The 14,228-nt window shown below is 41.3% G+C and overlaps 1 protein-coding gene across 2 annotated transcripts in view; it reads right to left on the minus strand.

Moving 5' to 3' along the window:
- The window catches only part of LOC309714513 (receptor activity-modifying protein 3), a 39,331-nt gene that overhangs the window by 23,490 nt on the left and 1,613 nt on the right, over positions 1 to 14,228 (minus strand). The window contains exon 1 of one of the 2 annotated variants that reach the window (XM_082547028.1): positions 11,913 to 12,554. The exons of the other annotated variant lie outside the window; for it this stretch is intronic. Within the exon in view, the coding sequence (XP_082403154.1) occupies positions 11,913 to 11,964 (52 nt within the window). The 5' untranslated portion in view covers positions 11,965 to 12,554. Of the gene's footprint in view, positions 1 to 11,912; positions 12,555 to 14,228 lie in introns of those variants that run through there. 2 annotated transcript variants of the gene reach the window in all.

Genomic DNA, 14,228 nt, shown 5'->3' on the forward strand with positions numbered 1-14,228 from the left:
GCTGCTGCTGTTGCAGAAGGCTCAGAATTGATGAAAAGCGTCAGATGTTTATTGCAGATCTGAAAATGCCCTGGCAGACACACATGTGACTTTTTTATGGATTCAGCTTTCTTTGGAAAGCCTTTTCTTTCCCAGTCAAAGGAAATCATTTTACACCGAGAAGTGAAATTGCAAAAAATGGTGATCAGTTTCTATTCTCACTCGGCCCCCATTGGAACAAGCCTTAGGGATCTATAGTGAGGCACAGCCAGAGTGACAGACTGCTGAGTGATTATTATGCACCTACCAGCTGAAGTGCCAGGTGAGGCAAACAGAAATTAATTCAGTGACTCTGTCAAGGAGACTAAACAATAGAGATGTTGGCAGAAAAAACCACTGGGGAGTTTGAAAAGGAACAAATGAGGTAAATTTGAAGGGAGGTGATTGTTCAAATGTTGGCACCATTTCTTTCTGGATCCCAAACTGGTTTTTCATGGCTAAAATTAAACAAGAGCAAAGATTAGAAAGTAATACTGTTAGAGCCCGACCCATTTGGCTGATTTTATCGGCCAATAGCAGCTTTGCTGGTTCGGCATTTATAACAGACGTTAAATGAAAATTTAAAAATCAAAGAAGAGAATGACTGTAAAAACAAAAATATGTAAAAACACCTTTTACCACCAGAGTGCACTGAGCAACCTGTTGGAAACACATATTTGGCACAAACAGGATAACCAGCTGATCCGAGCAGATTCTGGCGAAGCGCAAACCAGTGAATAAAAACATTATAAATGTTGAGAAAATCTGTTTATGTTTATTGTATATGACAAAAACGAAAATATTGGTCAATATCTTGTAATATTAGATTTTTAAATCAACAAATATGGATATCAGTCTTAAAAATCACCTCTCTATAACTGCTTCTTCACTTCAGTACAGATTAAACCCAGGGGGGGTTTCCACTCTCCTAACGGGTCTGAACTGTTTCCCCTAACTGATGGAAACTGATGGAGTTATGGAAACTCCCATCCAAATATCCATCCATCATTTTTTTAACTTTCCGAAACTGACCCGTGATTCCCACCCACTTCAAGCCATGCCTGGACAGCACTACATGGGTGAGAAAACAAGCTAAAATGCTTCCACTCCTGGTGAGACTGTTTACAGAAGGTATAAATAATTGGTCTGACAACACAAGCTGTTTCTCTGCTCCCACCATAACCCCGTCTAGGCTTGAGAAGGAGTGTCCAGGCTGTTTCTATCAAGAGTGGAGTCTTCCCTCTGAGGGGATCTGAGGGTCAAGCAGGAGGGAGAGGAAGACGAGACTGGAGAATGAGACAGATGTGCAAGACACAGAGGAACTCTGGGTACTTGGCAAACAAAAGCAGGAAGATGAGGAGGAGAAGAGGGGGACTACTGGATGGCCAGGACGGAGACAGACAGAAATAAAATACCAGTGATGGAGAAGGGAGAAACCATGACAAGGGATTTTCCGCAGATAAATGCTCTTCTTACCCTTCCCATTATACTGTTTGTATAAATGTAGGGCACCAGCAGTTGAGGTGGTGGAGCAGCATGTTGTGGGTGAATGTGAGACACTGCAATGGGCTTCTGGGGTAACGGCTCTATATAAATGCAGTCCATTTACCATGTGGAGAGGAAAATTACAGCCAGGCTTCAACAGAAAACGGGCCCCTATGGGGGCAATCTGTCGATGAGCTATCACGGCTTGTTTGTGGGAGCGCCGAGCATTCGACATTTCTGTCTGTCGGGGAATATCTAAATGAAGCGCTTTCATTTAAAGTGGACCCACTGTGCTTTTCCTCATTTTCTGCCATATATACAGTGTGACAATTGTGGATGCTTACATTAAACAAAGTTTCAAATAGTGAGGTCAGTGATGTACGATAAATCCACTGAGCCGAACACTGAAGCTTCAGATGGATCCAAACACGCCACCGATCGACAGGTTATCCTCCTCTTTGATATCTGTGATGTCATTTATGATGAAGATATTCTTAATAGCTTGGACAGTCTCGGTCGTTGTGTCCTTGGGCAAGACACTTCACCCGTTGCCTACTGGTGGTGGTCAGAGGGCCCGGTGGCGCCAGTGTCCGGCAGCCTCGCCTCTGTCAGTGCGCCCCAGGGTGGCTGTGGCTACAATGTAGCTTGCCATCACCAGTGTGTGAATGTGTGTGTGAATGGGTGGATGACTGGATATGTAAAGCGCTTTGGGGTCCTTAGGGACTAGTAAAGCGCTATATAAATACAGGCCATTTACCATTTACCATTAATATGGTTGTCACACAGATCTGGAGTTTTTCCTTCACTCTGTCACTAAGTGCTTGCTCAGAGAGTGTCATTTGAATGTCAGAGGATTTCTCTGTATTATTAAAACTGAACTCAATGAACTGTAAATCATACAAAGTTACTGTAACAGAGTCCAAGACTAAAATAAAAGTTATGCCCAAAGTGCTGAGTTTAGCTGTTTGATTACATAAAACGTGTCCATTTAATTTTCGTACATAAGTAAAATGTTACATTTTATGGAATCTAGTCAAATGAAATGTAATCGGTTAGTAATAAACTGAGTTTATATCAAGTGCGTTTTCCTTAATGATTTTATTTTTGAGTTTATATAGTTCAGCTGCATTTTACTCAGAAGTATTGCTCCACGTGTGTTGAGGGTGAAGGATATTTTTGAGTGCAGATCTACTTCAAATGCTTTATTTTCAGCTTACATGAGCATTAAGAGTTGTGCCCTTACACAGATCATCAGTGCAAGCTGCTGGTTATGGATGGATGCTGACGGGAAGATGGATGTGATGATTAAAAAAATCTGGGAACACGCAGAAACAGCACAACTGCTCTTCTTCAATTGTAAAACCCACACTAGAATTCAGACTTCCATCTGTTTTTCCTCACTCTACAACCTCAGACAAGCATTTAATTTCAAAACTACAAAGATTCAAACAGCCTGAAGCCACTTTGTGTCTTCTTATTTGAAGAAAGACAAAACCAGCGTCACACCATCGGGACACATCAGCCACTTTCTGTCGGGTTTGAAACAAACGTCAAATGGCATGGAGACGGAAAACAGTTGCATAGATACAAAGAACAAGACAAAGCTGTAAATCCAGAGGTCTGCTGAAAAAAACCCCACCTCTACTTCCCAAATAAAAGTCCAAAATTGGCTCAGTGACAAATCTGAGATCTCTGGCCCCATGATGAGATTCAAACAGGTACTCATGCTCGAGCTAACTGAGTGTTTTAAATTCAATTTTCTCTCCCCTTCAGTCAGAATGGGAAAAAAAGTTGCACTTTTTCTCAAATGTCCAAAGTTGTTGAAGGACTGCAGCAGTAAACACACACACACACAGCAGAGATCTGTGGTAAACATGTCAACTTGTCCTGGCCATTAATTAGAGCCCTTTGGCACCGTCTTTGCAGTAAGAAGCCAGCACACAGCAGAGGACTGCATTACCACGGTGACTGTGGCCAAAATCTCATCCTGGATGTGATGGATATACAGCTGGACAGATAAATAGACATATGACGTGAAGAAATTATGTGTACATCCAGACAAATCCCTTTATTAAATTCCTCCATCAATCCTTGTAATTTAGAAAATGCTGTGACACGGTGGTGAGCTATGTCAGCATCCAATCAGTGATTTACACAGTGCTGAAGAAAGCCAGATTAACATTTAGCCTCGTTCCCTACAGATTATATTAAAGGGCTGCAGCTGTAAAAAGCTCTCTTTCTGTCAGCTGGTTGTCCAGGACTGTGAGAGACCTCTGCCACGGACAGTGCCAAAAAAAATGCTCATCTGTCTGCCTGAGAGACAGGAGGGTGTAAGAGAAAGGACAGCAGAAGAGGCACAGAGGGGAAAACACAGGCAGAGAGAAAGTTTGTCATGTGAAACCCAGAGTCACTCTATCACAACTTTAAATTGAGAGGCTTAGTCAGAGGCTCGGCACAGACCGGAGTGCTCTGAGGGTATTAATGAATCCAAGACCTTTAATGATCATCTTTCTTAGTGCCCGGTACCTCAGAGAGCGATGGCACGAGTGCAGGAGTCCTTCTGCAAAAGTGTTCAATTAAAAGTTAGCCGAATCAAATTCTGAATGCAAATACGGCTGGCCACTTAGCTTATAATAACCAATTATGTATTATGAATGAATATTAATGCAGTGGACTGCTGGGTGCTGAAAACACAGGAACGTTAAGCTGACTGTTGTGAAAAATTATTCATTATATTTCCCATTTAATGTTACTTTACAAAAGAAAGCCTGACTGTTGCATGTGCTAAAGCCCCAGTGCCCACACATTACACCTGTATATGTTAGCTTTAGAAACACAACATTTAGACACATTTAGGCTCCAGCCATGCCATCTTTTCAGTGAAGCCTACCAGTGTGTGGGTTAGTGAGCAGACTATTCAGGAGTCCTCTTGTTAGCTAAAAAACAAATATTTATTAATATGTAGGAAATAGAAGGAAATTCTAGAATTTAAAATTTACTAATGCCAACTGATGCCTGAAAAGATGAATCCCATCATTGTAGAGCATGACTAAAGCAAACTGACATGAGGAGCTGAACAAGGACAGTGCAGAACTTCTACTTGAACTTTGCAATTAGATCAGTGAAATAATCTGCGTACTTCAATACCTCAGTTAAGAAACTTTAAAAAGTCTTTAGATATACTGGGAGCACACGTAAGTTTTACTGGGGATGTACAGGTCAGTGGGAAATCTGCACTGTAACTTTGTCATATCCGCAAACCCATCTGAAACCCTTAACCATAACCTACAGCCTGGCCTTGACATGCACCTCTCAAGAAATGTGACTACACATTAATTACACATAATCTCGCGTGAAAATGCCGACATTAAACGTCCTCGCTGAACTTGTGGGTTCAGAATGGGATTCAACAAATCATTACAGTGGTTACTTCCAGAGGTGGGACCAAGTCATTGTTTTGCAAGTCTCAAGTAAGTCTCAAGTCTTTATCCTCAAGTCTCAAGTCAAGTCTCAAGTAATGTCAGGCAAGTCAGAGTCGAGTCTCAAGTCACTGGTGTAAAAGTCTGAGTCAAGTCACAAGTCTGAAACTTTGAATTTCAAGTCCTTTCGAGTCTTTAAAAAAAAAAACAACGAAAAAATAATGTTGCAGTTATGCTAAATGTAAATATTAGACCATGTAATTTTAAAATCTGTGTTTTTCTCAACACATGACAAAATAGTGAACTTAGAAAATATACACAAATTGTGAAATTGCACCTCTTTAAAATGCAGCTCAATTAAACCTAGCTCCAAGAATAATTTTCACCGACAGTTCTGAGATACGCTGCATGTTATTCTTGGATGCGGTTGTAGGACCAGCTTTAAAATCGCATGACAAAAATATCATACACATTAAAAAAAAACTGTATCACCAACATAGCCTGGACAACATTTGCTAGTTAGATGAAGTCAGCTATCTCATCGTAGCATATTTATATGCACATTTATAATCATACGGTTCTTGGAGTGAGTGCATACACTCATGAAGTTTAGTAACTTCAGGTCACTGCAACAAGCCCAGGTACAGTTTACCGACGGATGGGTGCAGGACCTTGAAATGCACCGTGTAGAACGAAAGACCATCGTACGTATCATAAGTTTACCAGTCTCACAAATTGTCAAATACACATTCCTTAACCGTTTATTAATAGGACCTTTGAGCTCAACGGTAATTAATTAGTAGTGGAAATAATTTCTGGTAGCATCACAGAAATGTAGCAGTGACAATAATATTGTATGCTGTAATCGTACTGGGCAATTAGTGATACAAAAAACCTGTTTTATCCTGTGAATAAAAGTATGTGTTTTTGTCAATGTACCATAATAACAGAAGCGAAACGCAATATTGTGTCAGGACAATTCACTATTTATGCACAATAAACAAAGGAGCATAGCGCGACAATTTCTGTTCAGCGCCAGACTTGCTTGTAACCTATATCACCAATTATGTTATGAAAATGACGTATTAACTACTAAAAAACACTGACCTTCGTGTAAATGCTTGGAGCAGACTAACCTGTGAGCTGGAGGGTTCTGGGACGTTATAATTGGTCTTTGAATGGCTGCAATCCAGGCCATCCGTTGCATCTTTGTTACTTCGGAAACATGGCTCGAACAATTTCTCTTCAACGACGTAATCCGATAACAACCGATCTCTTTACCCGTCGGCTTCCCGTGGCTGTCATGCGACCGGCTATTGCAGTTAATAATACAACAGCTTCTTGACATTTTTGTGTTTCTTTTTATCGCTGTGTGACTGATTTCAATTGAAAGCCTGCGTGCGCTAGTACCGCTTGCCACGAGTTCCCAGAATCCTTTGCGGTTCTACCCGTGAATGACGTCACATTTTCAATCTCTATATAATATGCATGTTAAATTTTATATTTGGGGTAAAATATCAAGTCTTTTCAAGTAAACCGGTTCAAGTCCAATTCAAGTCCCAAGTCATTGGTGTAAAAGTCCAAGTCAAGTCACAAGTCTTAGAACATTTTTTCAAGTCAAGTCTAAAGTCATAAAATTAATGACTCGAGTCTGACTCGAGTCCAAGTCATGTGACTCGAGTCCACACCTCTGGTTACTTCTATCATTTATATACAGTCTACGACACAAATTTGTATCAAATAATTAAGGCAAATTAAACATAAAGCATGAGCTTTTCCTTCATTTTGTGTGCCAGGTTTCTATTGGCCAATCGCATCCTCATCACCGCCCGAGCGGCACAAACCATCGGGAATAACTTCAGAGGTCGTTGTCACATCCTGTCTGAAAGCCCTTTAAGGGACCGGACAGACATTAAGCAGGTCTGAACATTAAAAGCAAAGCCCTCCCCAGCATTATTAATATTAATAAACTCCTCTTTACTACAAGAAAAACTCAGCTGTGGACTCCAGTAACTCTACAAGACTCCAAATGGAAAGGTCAGAATAGGGTTTTAAAATATGTCGAACAGAATCAGAGAAATCATCATTTTCATTTCACAATCTTCTTCCTTGTCAGAAGCTGACAGATAACCCCACACACACACACACACACACCGCTGCAAATAAGCCACGGGGGGCTCTGTTGCAGACTTGTGTTACGCAAGCCGGGGATAATTTATTCTCCAGGTTTTGCTTCAAGTAGAAATGAAATGAGGAGGGAGATGAAGAGTTCTTGTGAGGTTTCTTGGCTCTGCGTCCACAACCACAGATTTCTTCTCCTTTTTTTGGCCATTTTGAAACTCATTCTGATTCAAGTGGCAGCACTCGAGGGGTTTCATCAGACTTCTTTCACGTGTCCAGTTCTCACTGCACAACTGAAGCTGACTTTGATTACTTTGACTGAACTCTTTCCCTGTACATAGTTTAATGGCAGTAGCCAAAATCATCACAAATACAACAAAACTACTATAAGACAAAGTTTGATTGACCATAAAACTTTACCCAATCCCTGTTCAAGGCCCTCTTCCTCTATAACATTTCTAAACTGTCTCTTCCCTTTCTAATGTCTTAGATCTGCACGATACAACAGTTTGTGATATCATCAGCATCGCAGATCTTGCAGGCCTTGTGAATGATCCCTTCTCACAGCTGCTGCAAACCCCTTTCTGTGCTGAAGAAACCTAAACAAACAGCTTCGACACAAGCAAACAGCCATGCTTCCTTTCAGGCTCTGGTGAACTGTCCTAAAGATGTACAGTTATGGTTGGAGATAAGCTTCCTCAATCTGAACAAAACCAACAGAGAAATTATTTACTTCCAGCAATCCAGCCTGTTAGATGGGTATGACAGCTAAGACAGGCCTCTCAACGTGTTACTGCCACATGTCACTGGTGTGATTTTTCACTGTGCTTTAAAATCCGATGAACAGATTAGATCTGTTGTTAAGACAAGTGTATTTCAAAGGCTCTTCTGTAAGGTGAGGTACGCCTCCAAGCAACATGACTTTGAGAGAGTAATTCATGCTTTTATTACCTCTTGATTAGACTATTGTAATCCTTTAGATGTTGGCTCAGTTATGACTTTGTCAACTGCATTATATAAAGAGCACTAAGGTCTACAACTAGCTGGTCTAAAATATTCCTAGATCCAAGTTTAAAAGCAGAAGCGACAGAGGCTTTTCTTGTGTCACATAAGAGCTGCTCAGTCTCTCAATCACTTTAAAACACTGTTAAAAACCAGTTTACCGGTTCTAGTTCAGCAGTCTTGTTTTATTTGATTTTTACTCTATATTTCTTGTCGGTTTAGTGACTGTAATGCGTAGTGAAAGTTTTGTACAACTTGTACAGAACAATGTGCTATAGAAATAAACTGTATGTATTTTTACTAAGTGACTGGGCGACTGAAAATATTTTGTCCTCTGTGGATAAAATGGCACATTGTCATTAAGCCTGGCTTCAGTAACTGGTGTCGGTCTATCATTACACATTCAGCTTACTTCCCATTTCCAGTCGAGCTCATTAGAGCCGGATCTGCAGGCGAGAAACCTTCCCTCTGTCCGGTCTCCAGGTAACTCTGCCCTCTTGCTGTGTAGCTGTGAAACAAGCAGCAATGACGGCTGCTGTAAATATTAGCTAATGAGCTGCTGGTTTGCAGTCCTCATATTATTTGACCTGCAGGAGCTTTTGTGCCTCAAAGAGCACATCGAGCTTTTCTTCATCTCCATTAAGCTTCAGTCCTCAATCGTGCAGTTTTTCCTGTGGGGCTGCATCATTTAGATCGGTGAGAAGGAAAACATTTCAGCATTTTTACTACATGATAACCTTTATGTTTACTTGTTTCATCTATGAATCACTAATGCCCATGTAAATAGGTTTTTTGAGTGAAAAACCTTAAAGAGACAGACATGACTAATGGGTCCATCACCAACACTGCACAGTAGCCCGGACTCAGGAAGACCTCGGCATTAGACTTTGATATGAGCAGGATGAGCGGGGAGACAAAGTTCAAGCCCCTCATGGTGCATGAAACTTTAACAGGCATCTGAAAGATTAACAACACTCTGAACACGCTGTCACCGCTGTTACAGCTGAGCAGTAACAGCGACTCGTTCACGAGCAAAACTGAAAGCTTTCTCACACCATCGGTTTTCACTCAAACGTGCCCTTTCCTGAGTATAATGACGCCAGATTAACCCGGCAGAGGACTGCAGCGTCGGACAGTCTTATGACACTTCACCTGTGGGAACAGCTGGTGTGTCTCACCATTGTAACCGATATTTTTCTTAACAAATCTCATAAAAAGATGAAAACTAGCAGCGTGTTACTGTCAAGCTTGAGGCCATTCATCTCTGCTAAGGACACGGGATTATTTTTAAATTGGCTGGATCTTGTGAAAAGCATATATTTCAAAACATGTTTTTTTTTTTCACAACCTTGTTTTAAGGTTGTGATATCAAATAAGCCAGTGAGCTTTTAATAGCCACACTTAGCTTCAGAAATAAGAGGTTGGGGTTTTTTTGGTAAACGGACTGGTTCTTATATAGTGCTTTTCTACTCTGTATGTAACATGGCTCATTCATGAAAGCACATAGAGTACTTTTCTAAGTGTAAGAGCTCTCTGCCTTAAAGCCATGCACATCAAATGTTTCAGTATCTTCCCCATGTAGACTACAGAGCCAGGGATCTAACTACCAAACTTCCAACTTGCTTACCCCATTCATACTTTCTCACTGCGAAGGAAAACACCTCAGAGCTCTCCTTCTCCTGAACCACCCACAGTCTTGCAGCACCTGGTATCCCCAGGCTGTCTCCCATCCTAGTACTAACCAGGCGCAACACTGCTTAGCTTCTGGGACCAGCTTCACCATGGTGAAGCGGCTTTAATCAGAGCACATCATTTTCAAAATCAGTCAAGTCAACTCAAATCCAACAGCTGGCTTTGGCTTTTTGTGGAATATGTTGACAAGAAAACAAAAACAAGCTTAATTTTTTTTTATTCACCCCAGGGATGAAACAAATATTTCAGCCTAAGCCTGGTCTAAGCTGAGTTTGGCTTTGCTGACTGCTCCCACCCTTGATGACACTGACCAGTGGCAGTGGCATTTATTTGTTCTGTCACGTCAGTTTTGCACTAGTAAAATGTTCGAAGATAGTGTGAGCTAGAGCTGAGGGAGCCTGTAAAAACATGGTTATTGTTGGTTCCCTGTCAGTGAATGGTGAGAAAATACTGTAATGAAAATATGCTTCCTCTTTTTTTGCCTTAAGTTGCATTTTCCTTTATTCCTTATTTGCTTCAGCAGTCAGCATTAATAAAAATGACTTCTCTTGATTCCTAAACAGCAGTGAATGTCTGCCTCGTCTAGATGATAAGACAGCAGCCGCATGCATTAAAAAAAGAGCTCCATGCTATAATCTCCCAGCAGGTCTATGAATAGCATTTTAAAAGAGCTTTAAAACACATCTTCACAGCATTTTTTTCTTCGTTTCTTCTTCTTCACATGGTGCTGAAACAGAGGGGCCCCGGGGCTTTTTCCCCTCACTGTCAGAAAGTATGAATAACTGTTTACTGGGCTTAGCAGATGCCTCACAGTCAGGGGGAATCACTCTCTTTCTGCAGCACAGATGGGGACCCTCTCCTCTACTTTCGGCTGCACCCAATACGCCAGACCTCCACTAAAAGAAAACAATTGGTGGCAACTCAGTGCAGTGTGTTCGGGTTTTCTTTGAACGCACGGCATCTGCTTTCTCTCCCTAATAGGGAGCTTGATGGGAAAATCTTTTGGTGCAGACAAGAGCTGTCACAGGAAACCGCTGCTGTGCGTCCTTACATCATGGGAATATAACTTGTTGTAGCAGCATCTGCGGCTATTCCGCCATCTCTCCAGTCTGAGTGCATGCATAATAATATTTATTTTTCTTTGGCTTTTTATTGCAGCAGACTGGGAATTTTGGAAGGATGATCTTGTCAGAAAATGTCCATCTAAGTTTTTCTTGGCCTTACAGCCCTGACAGCTGTTACATGGCAGAGGTCCAGGGGACTGTGGGCTGAAGGTCCTGGCAAGACACTGACCACATCCTTCAGCATACAGCAAGCTTAACTGGCATTAAAATGTCATTAAAAAGAACTTTCTGCAGTGTGTTAGACACAGCTTTTTTCTTTTATCCACCTCAGGTGTACAGAGGTAGCTACTAGAAAAGAAGTCCTTAAAAATCAAAACCTGGGTATTTTCAGTGAGTGTCAAGATGGTGCCAAAACAATATAACAGCTCAATAGATTGTGGAAAGAGTCTCTGCAACTGAACTCCTCTTCATCACCGAGTCATTATGTGGATTATACCTCCCTGATTTTGATTGTTATAGGTTATAGGCTGTCAAAAGGGCTCCGTCACAACAGCAGGTTATTGAGGTTCACATTATAACTGATGGCAGCCACCACTGAGCACTCTGTCAGTACAGAGCAAAACGCAACCCATCCATCAGAACATCTACATTTGGCACCCCACGGAAACCTGATTTCATACATGATTTTATTGTACCAGAAAAAGAAATAAAAAAAACACTGGCCCTGATATATAGGTCAGGTCTGTCCACTGGGGCATGATGCCGTGATGCAACACTGCTTATCCTCCCTTCAGTGCATGAGTTATGAGATATGATAGATGTTCCTGACACTTCCTAGAGAAGAGACTGTGTACGCTCTGCAGCTGGGCAGTGCAGAGGAGCGCATTAATATAACAGACCAACGCAGGGGTATTTGCATTTGCAGGTGTAAATGTGCAGCACGGAATCAGAGAATAGCATCCTGCTCCAGTGCGCATATATGAAGATACATGGAAAACAACTCTGGCTGCAAAGAGCTGTTTTTATGTGAAGCAATTTCTGTTACAGCTCAGACAGGATGAGGAGGAGATTTCAATGATAGTTAAATAAAAACAGTCAATCAAATACTCACTTAAAACCCCAACAACAAAAAGTTTCAGCACCGCGAACTCATTTATATCCATCACGCTGCGAGAATCCAGTCAGCCTTGAACGAAAGCTCAGCTGCAGCTCCGCGGAAATGTACATTTGAAGCGATCCATACTTGAAATTATCCCAAAAGAGCGAGTTCCTTCATGCTGTCAGAGAAGAAGGGTGTTTTTTAAGGGGGGAAGAAAAGGCGCAAGAAAAAAAAAAGAAGAAAAAGAAAGAAATTAAAAGAAAGAAATCAGATGCCAGAGCGCGATTATGGACTGTCCTCGTGATGATCGCGGAGCTTCTCTGTGCCGTCAGGAGTCAGAACTCAGGACCGTAAACCCGTCCTGCATCCTCGGGAGGGAGGGGAGGGGCGCAGTCACACCGGATCACACAGTGGTTACCAATTAATTCTCAGCAGGCGACTGGAGACATTTAAAAGTGAGACGCGGAATTGTAGTTGATATGTAAATGACATAAGGATTCATCAGGAGCAAATAAAAGCAGGTCACCTCCCCACCACCATCTCTCCAATAATAGGCCTATTCTGTATTTGAACGCATGCTCACATAATGCGGCTTAAAAGAGCTTTCATAGTCTTTTCAAATGAAATGAAATAGTCATATTTGTACGTTTTAATTATCGTGTAGCTCCGATGGTCTAAATGTTGCTCCACTTTAGGTCACAACGACCCAAACTTTCTTTCGATGAAGCAATACTGACCTCGTATGGTTTCTTTTCACACTGCACTATCAATCAGTCTGCCTGGATTAAAAACAGAAAATGATTAAAGCCTTGTGTAACATTAAGATTACGCAACAGCCGAGCGCACTCAAATTCAAATTAAACATGTCCTGGTTGTGTTTGGATTTAAAGGATTTTGACGGAAAGCCCTTTTGCCTCCCCCCCCATTTAGTCTATTTAACAAAGTGGATCAGCCAGTTTAATTAGAATAGAGTATTGGCATTGCTCTGTAGTTAACTGTTAAGGTCTAACAGTAGCTCTGTTTTGCAAGCTTAAGGTGCAGTAAATTATTTTTTAGACTATAAAAAATAGTTATTGCACTCATAAATATAACCTGATTACTGTCTTCTAAAAAACTGATGGATTGTCTCTAAATCTATCTCTAAAATTAGAAATATCCTGTCTCAGAGTGACGACTCACCGACCGGTACCGGTCCGAGGCCCGGGGGTTGAGGACCGCTGTATTAATAGAGCTCTCTGCATTGAATCATATCTGTTATTAACCTCTGTCTCTCTTCCACAGCATGTATTTGTCCTGTTTTTCTTCTCTCGCCCCAACCGGTCGCAGCAGATGGCCGCCCCTCCCTGAGCCTGGTTCTGCCGGAGGTTTCTTCCTGTTAAAAGGGAGTTTTTCCTTCCCACTGTCGCCAAAGTGCTTGCTCATAGCGGGTCATATGATTGTTGGGTTTTTCTCTGTATCTATGAAGCGCCTTGAGGCGACTTTTGTTGTGATTTGGCGCTATATAAATTGAATTGAATTGAATTGAATTGTCATAAGCTTATTATTAATCCATTGAAAATACATAGGAGTAGGCACGGTTTGTAGATGCCATGTTAAATATAGTGGTCAAAATGGATATCTGCTTACTTATGTTTTATGTATTCGGCTAGAGACTGGCGACCAATATCCTCGTTATTGTGTCATTTATAAATACACATATGTTTATCCATCTATTACTGTTACACCGTGAGCAGCTATCACTGCTGCTGCGTCACTGAGAGCAACAATCATAGTCAGAATTTTGGTATTTATGAAGGAAGATTAATGCTATAACAATGATGAATTAAGTACTTGTTAATGCCTTATTAATACCCTAGTAAAGCTGAATAGTGTGACATTATTATAAACGCCTACCCAGTTTGATTTAATTCTCACATCAAATGAGAGTTTATTTGCTACGTGCCCAACAACGGTAGCTCTATTTCAAATAAAATTTGTGCTGGATAAAAGCATCTAGCAGAGGCTAACAGCTGCAAAAATATCAGTTTTGACCTACAGGAAAATGTAGGATATCCTCAACAGCTCACCTCACCGCTGCTGTCATTGGATAGAAGTGAGCTTCACTGACTCATCAACTGGGACTCCTTTCACAAAGGTTTACAGCCTCCTCCAGAGTAAATAGACGTGGGCAAATACTGCGAGCTGAGGTAAACAGCAGACTGACAACCGAACTCACTACAGATGAATGGCAGCCAGTTATTTGTCCTACAGCAACTACTGTAGATAGGATTATGCACTTGGCAGGGGTAAGAAAAAAGAACTTAGCTGACAGTGAACTACTAACATCTA

Source organism: Aulonocara stuartgranti, assembly GCF_965226115.1.
Source record: "Aulonocara stuartgranti genome assembly, chromosome: 9".
NCBI lineage: Eukaryota > Metazoa > Chordata > Actinopteri > Cichliformes > Cichlidae > Aulonocara > Aulonocara stuartgranti.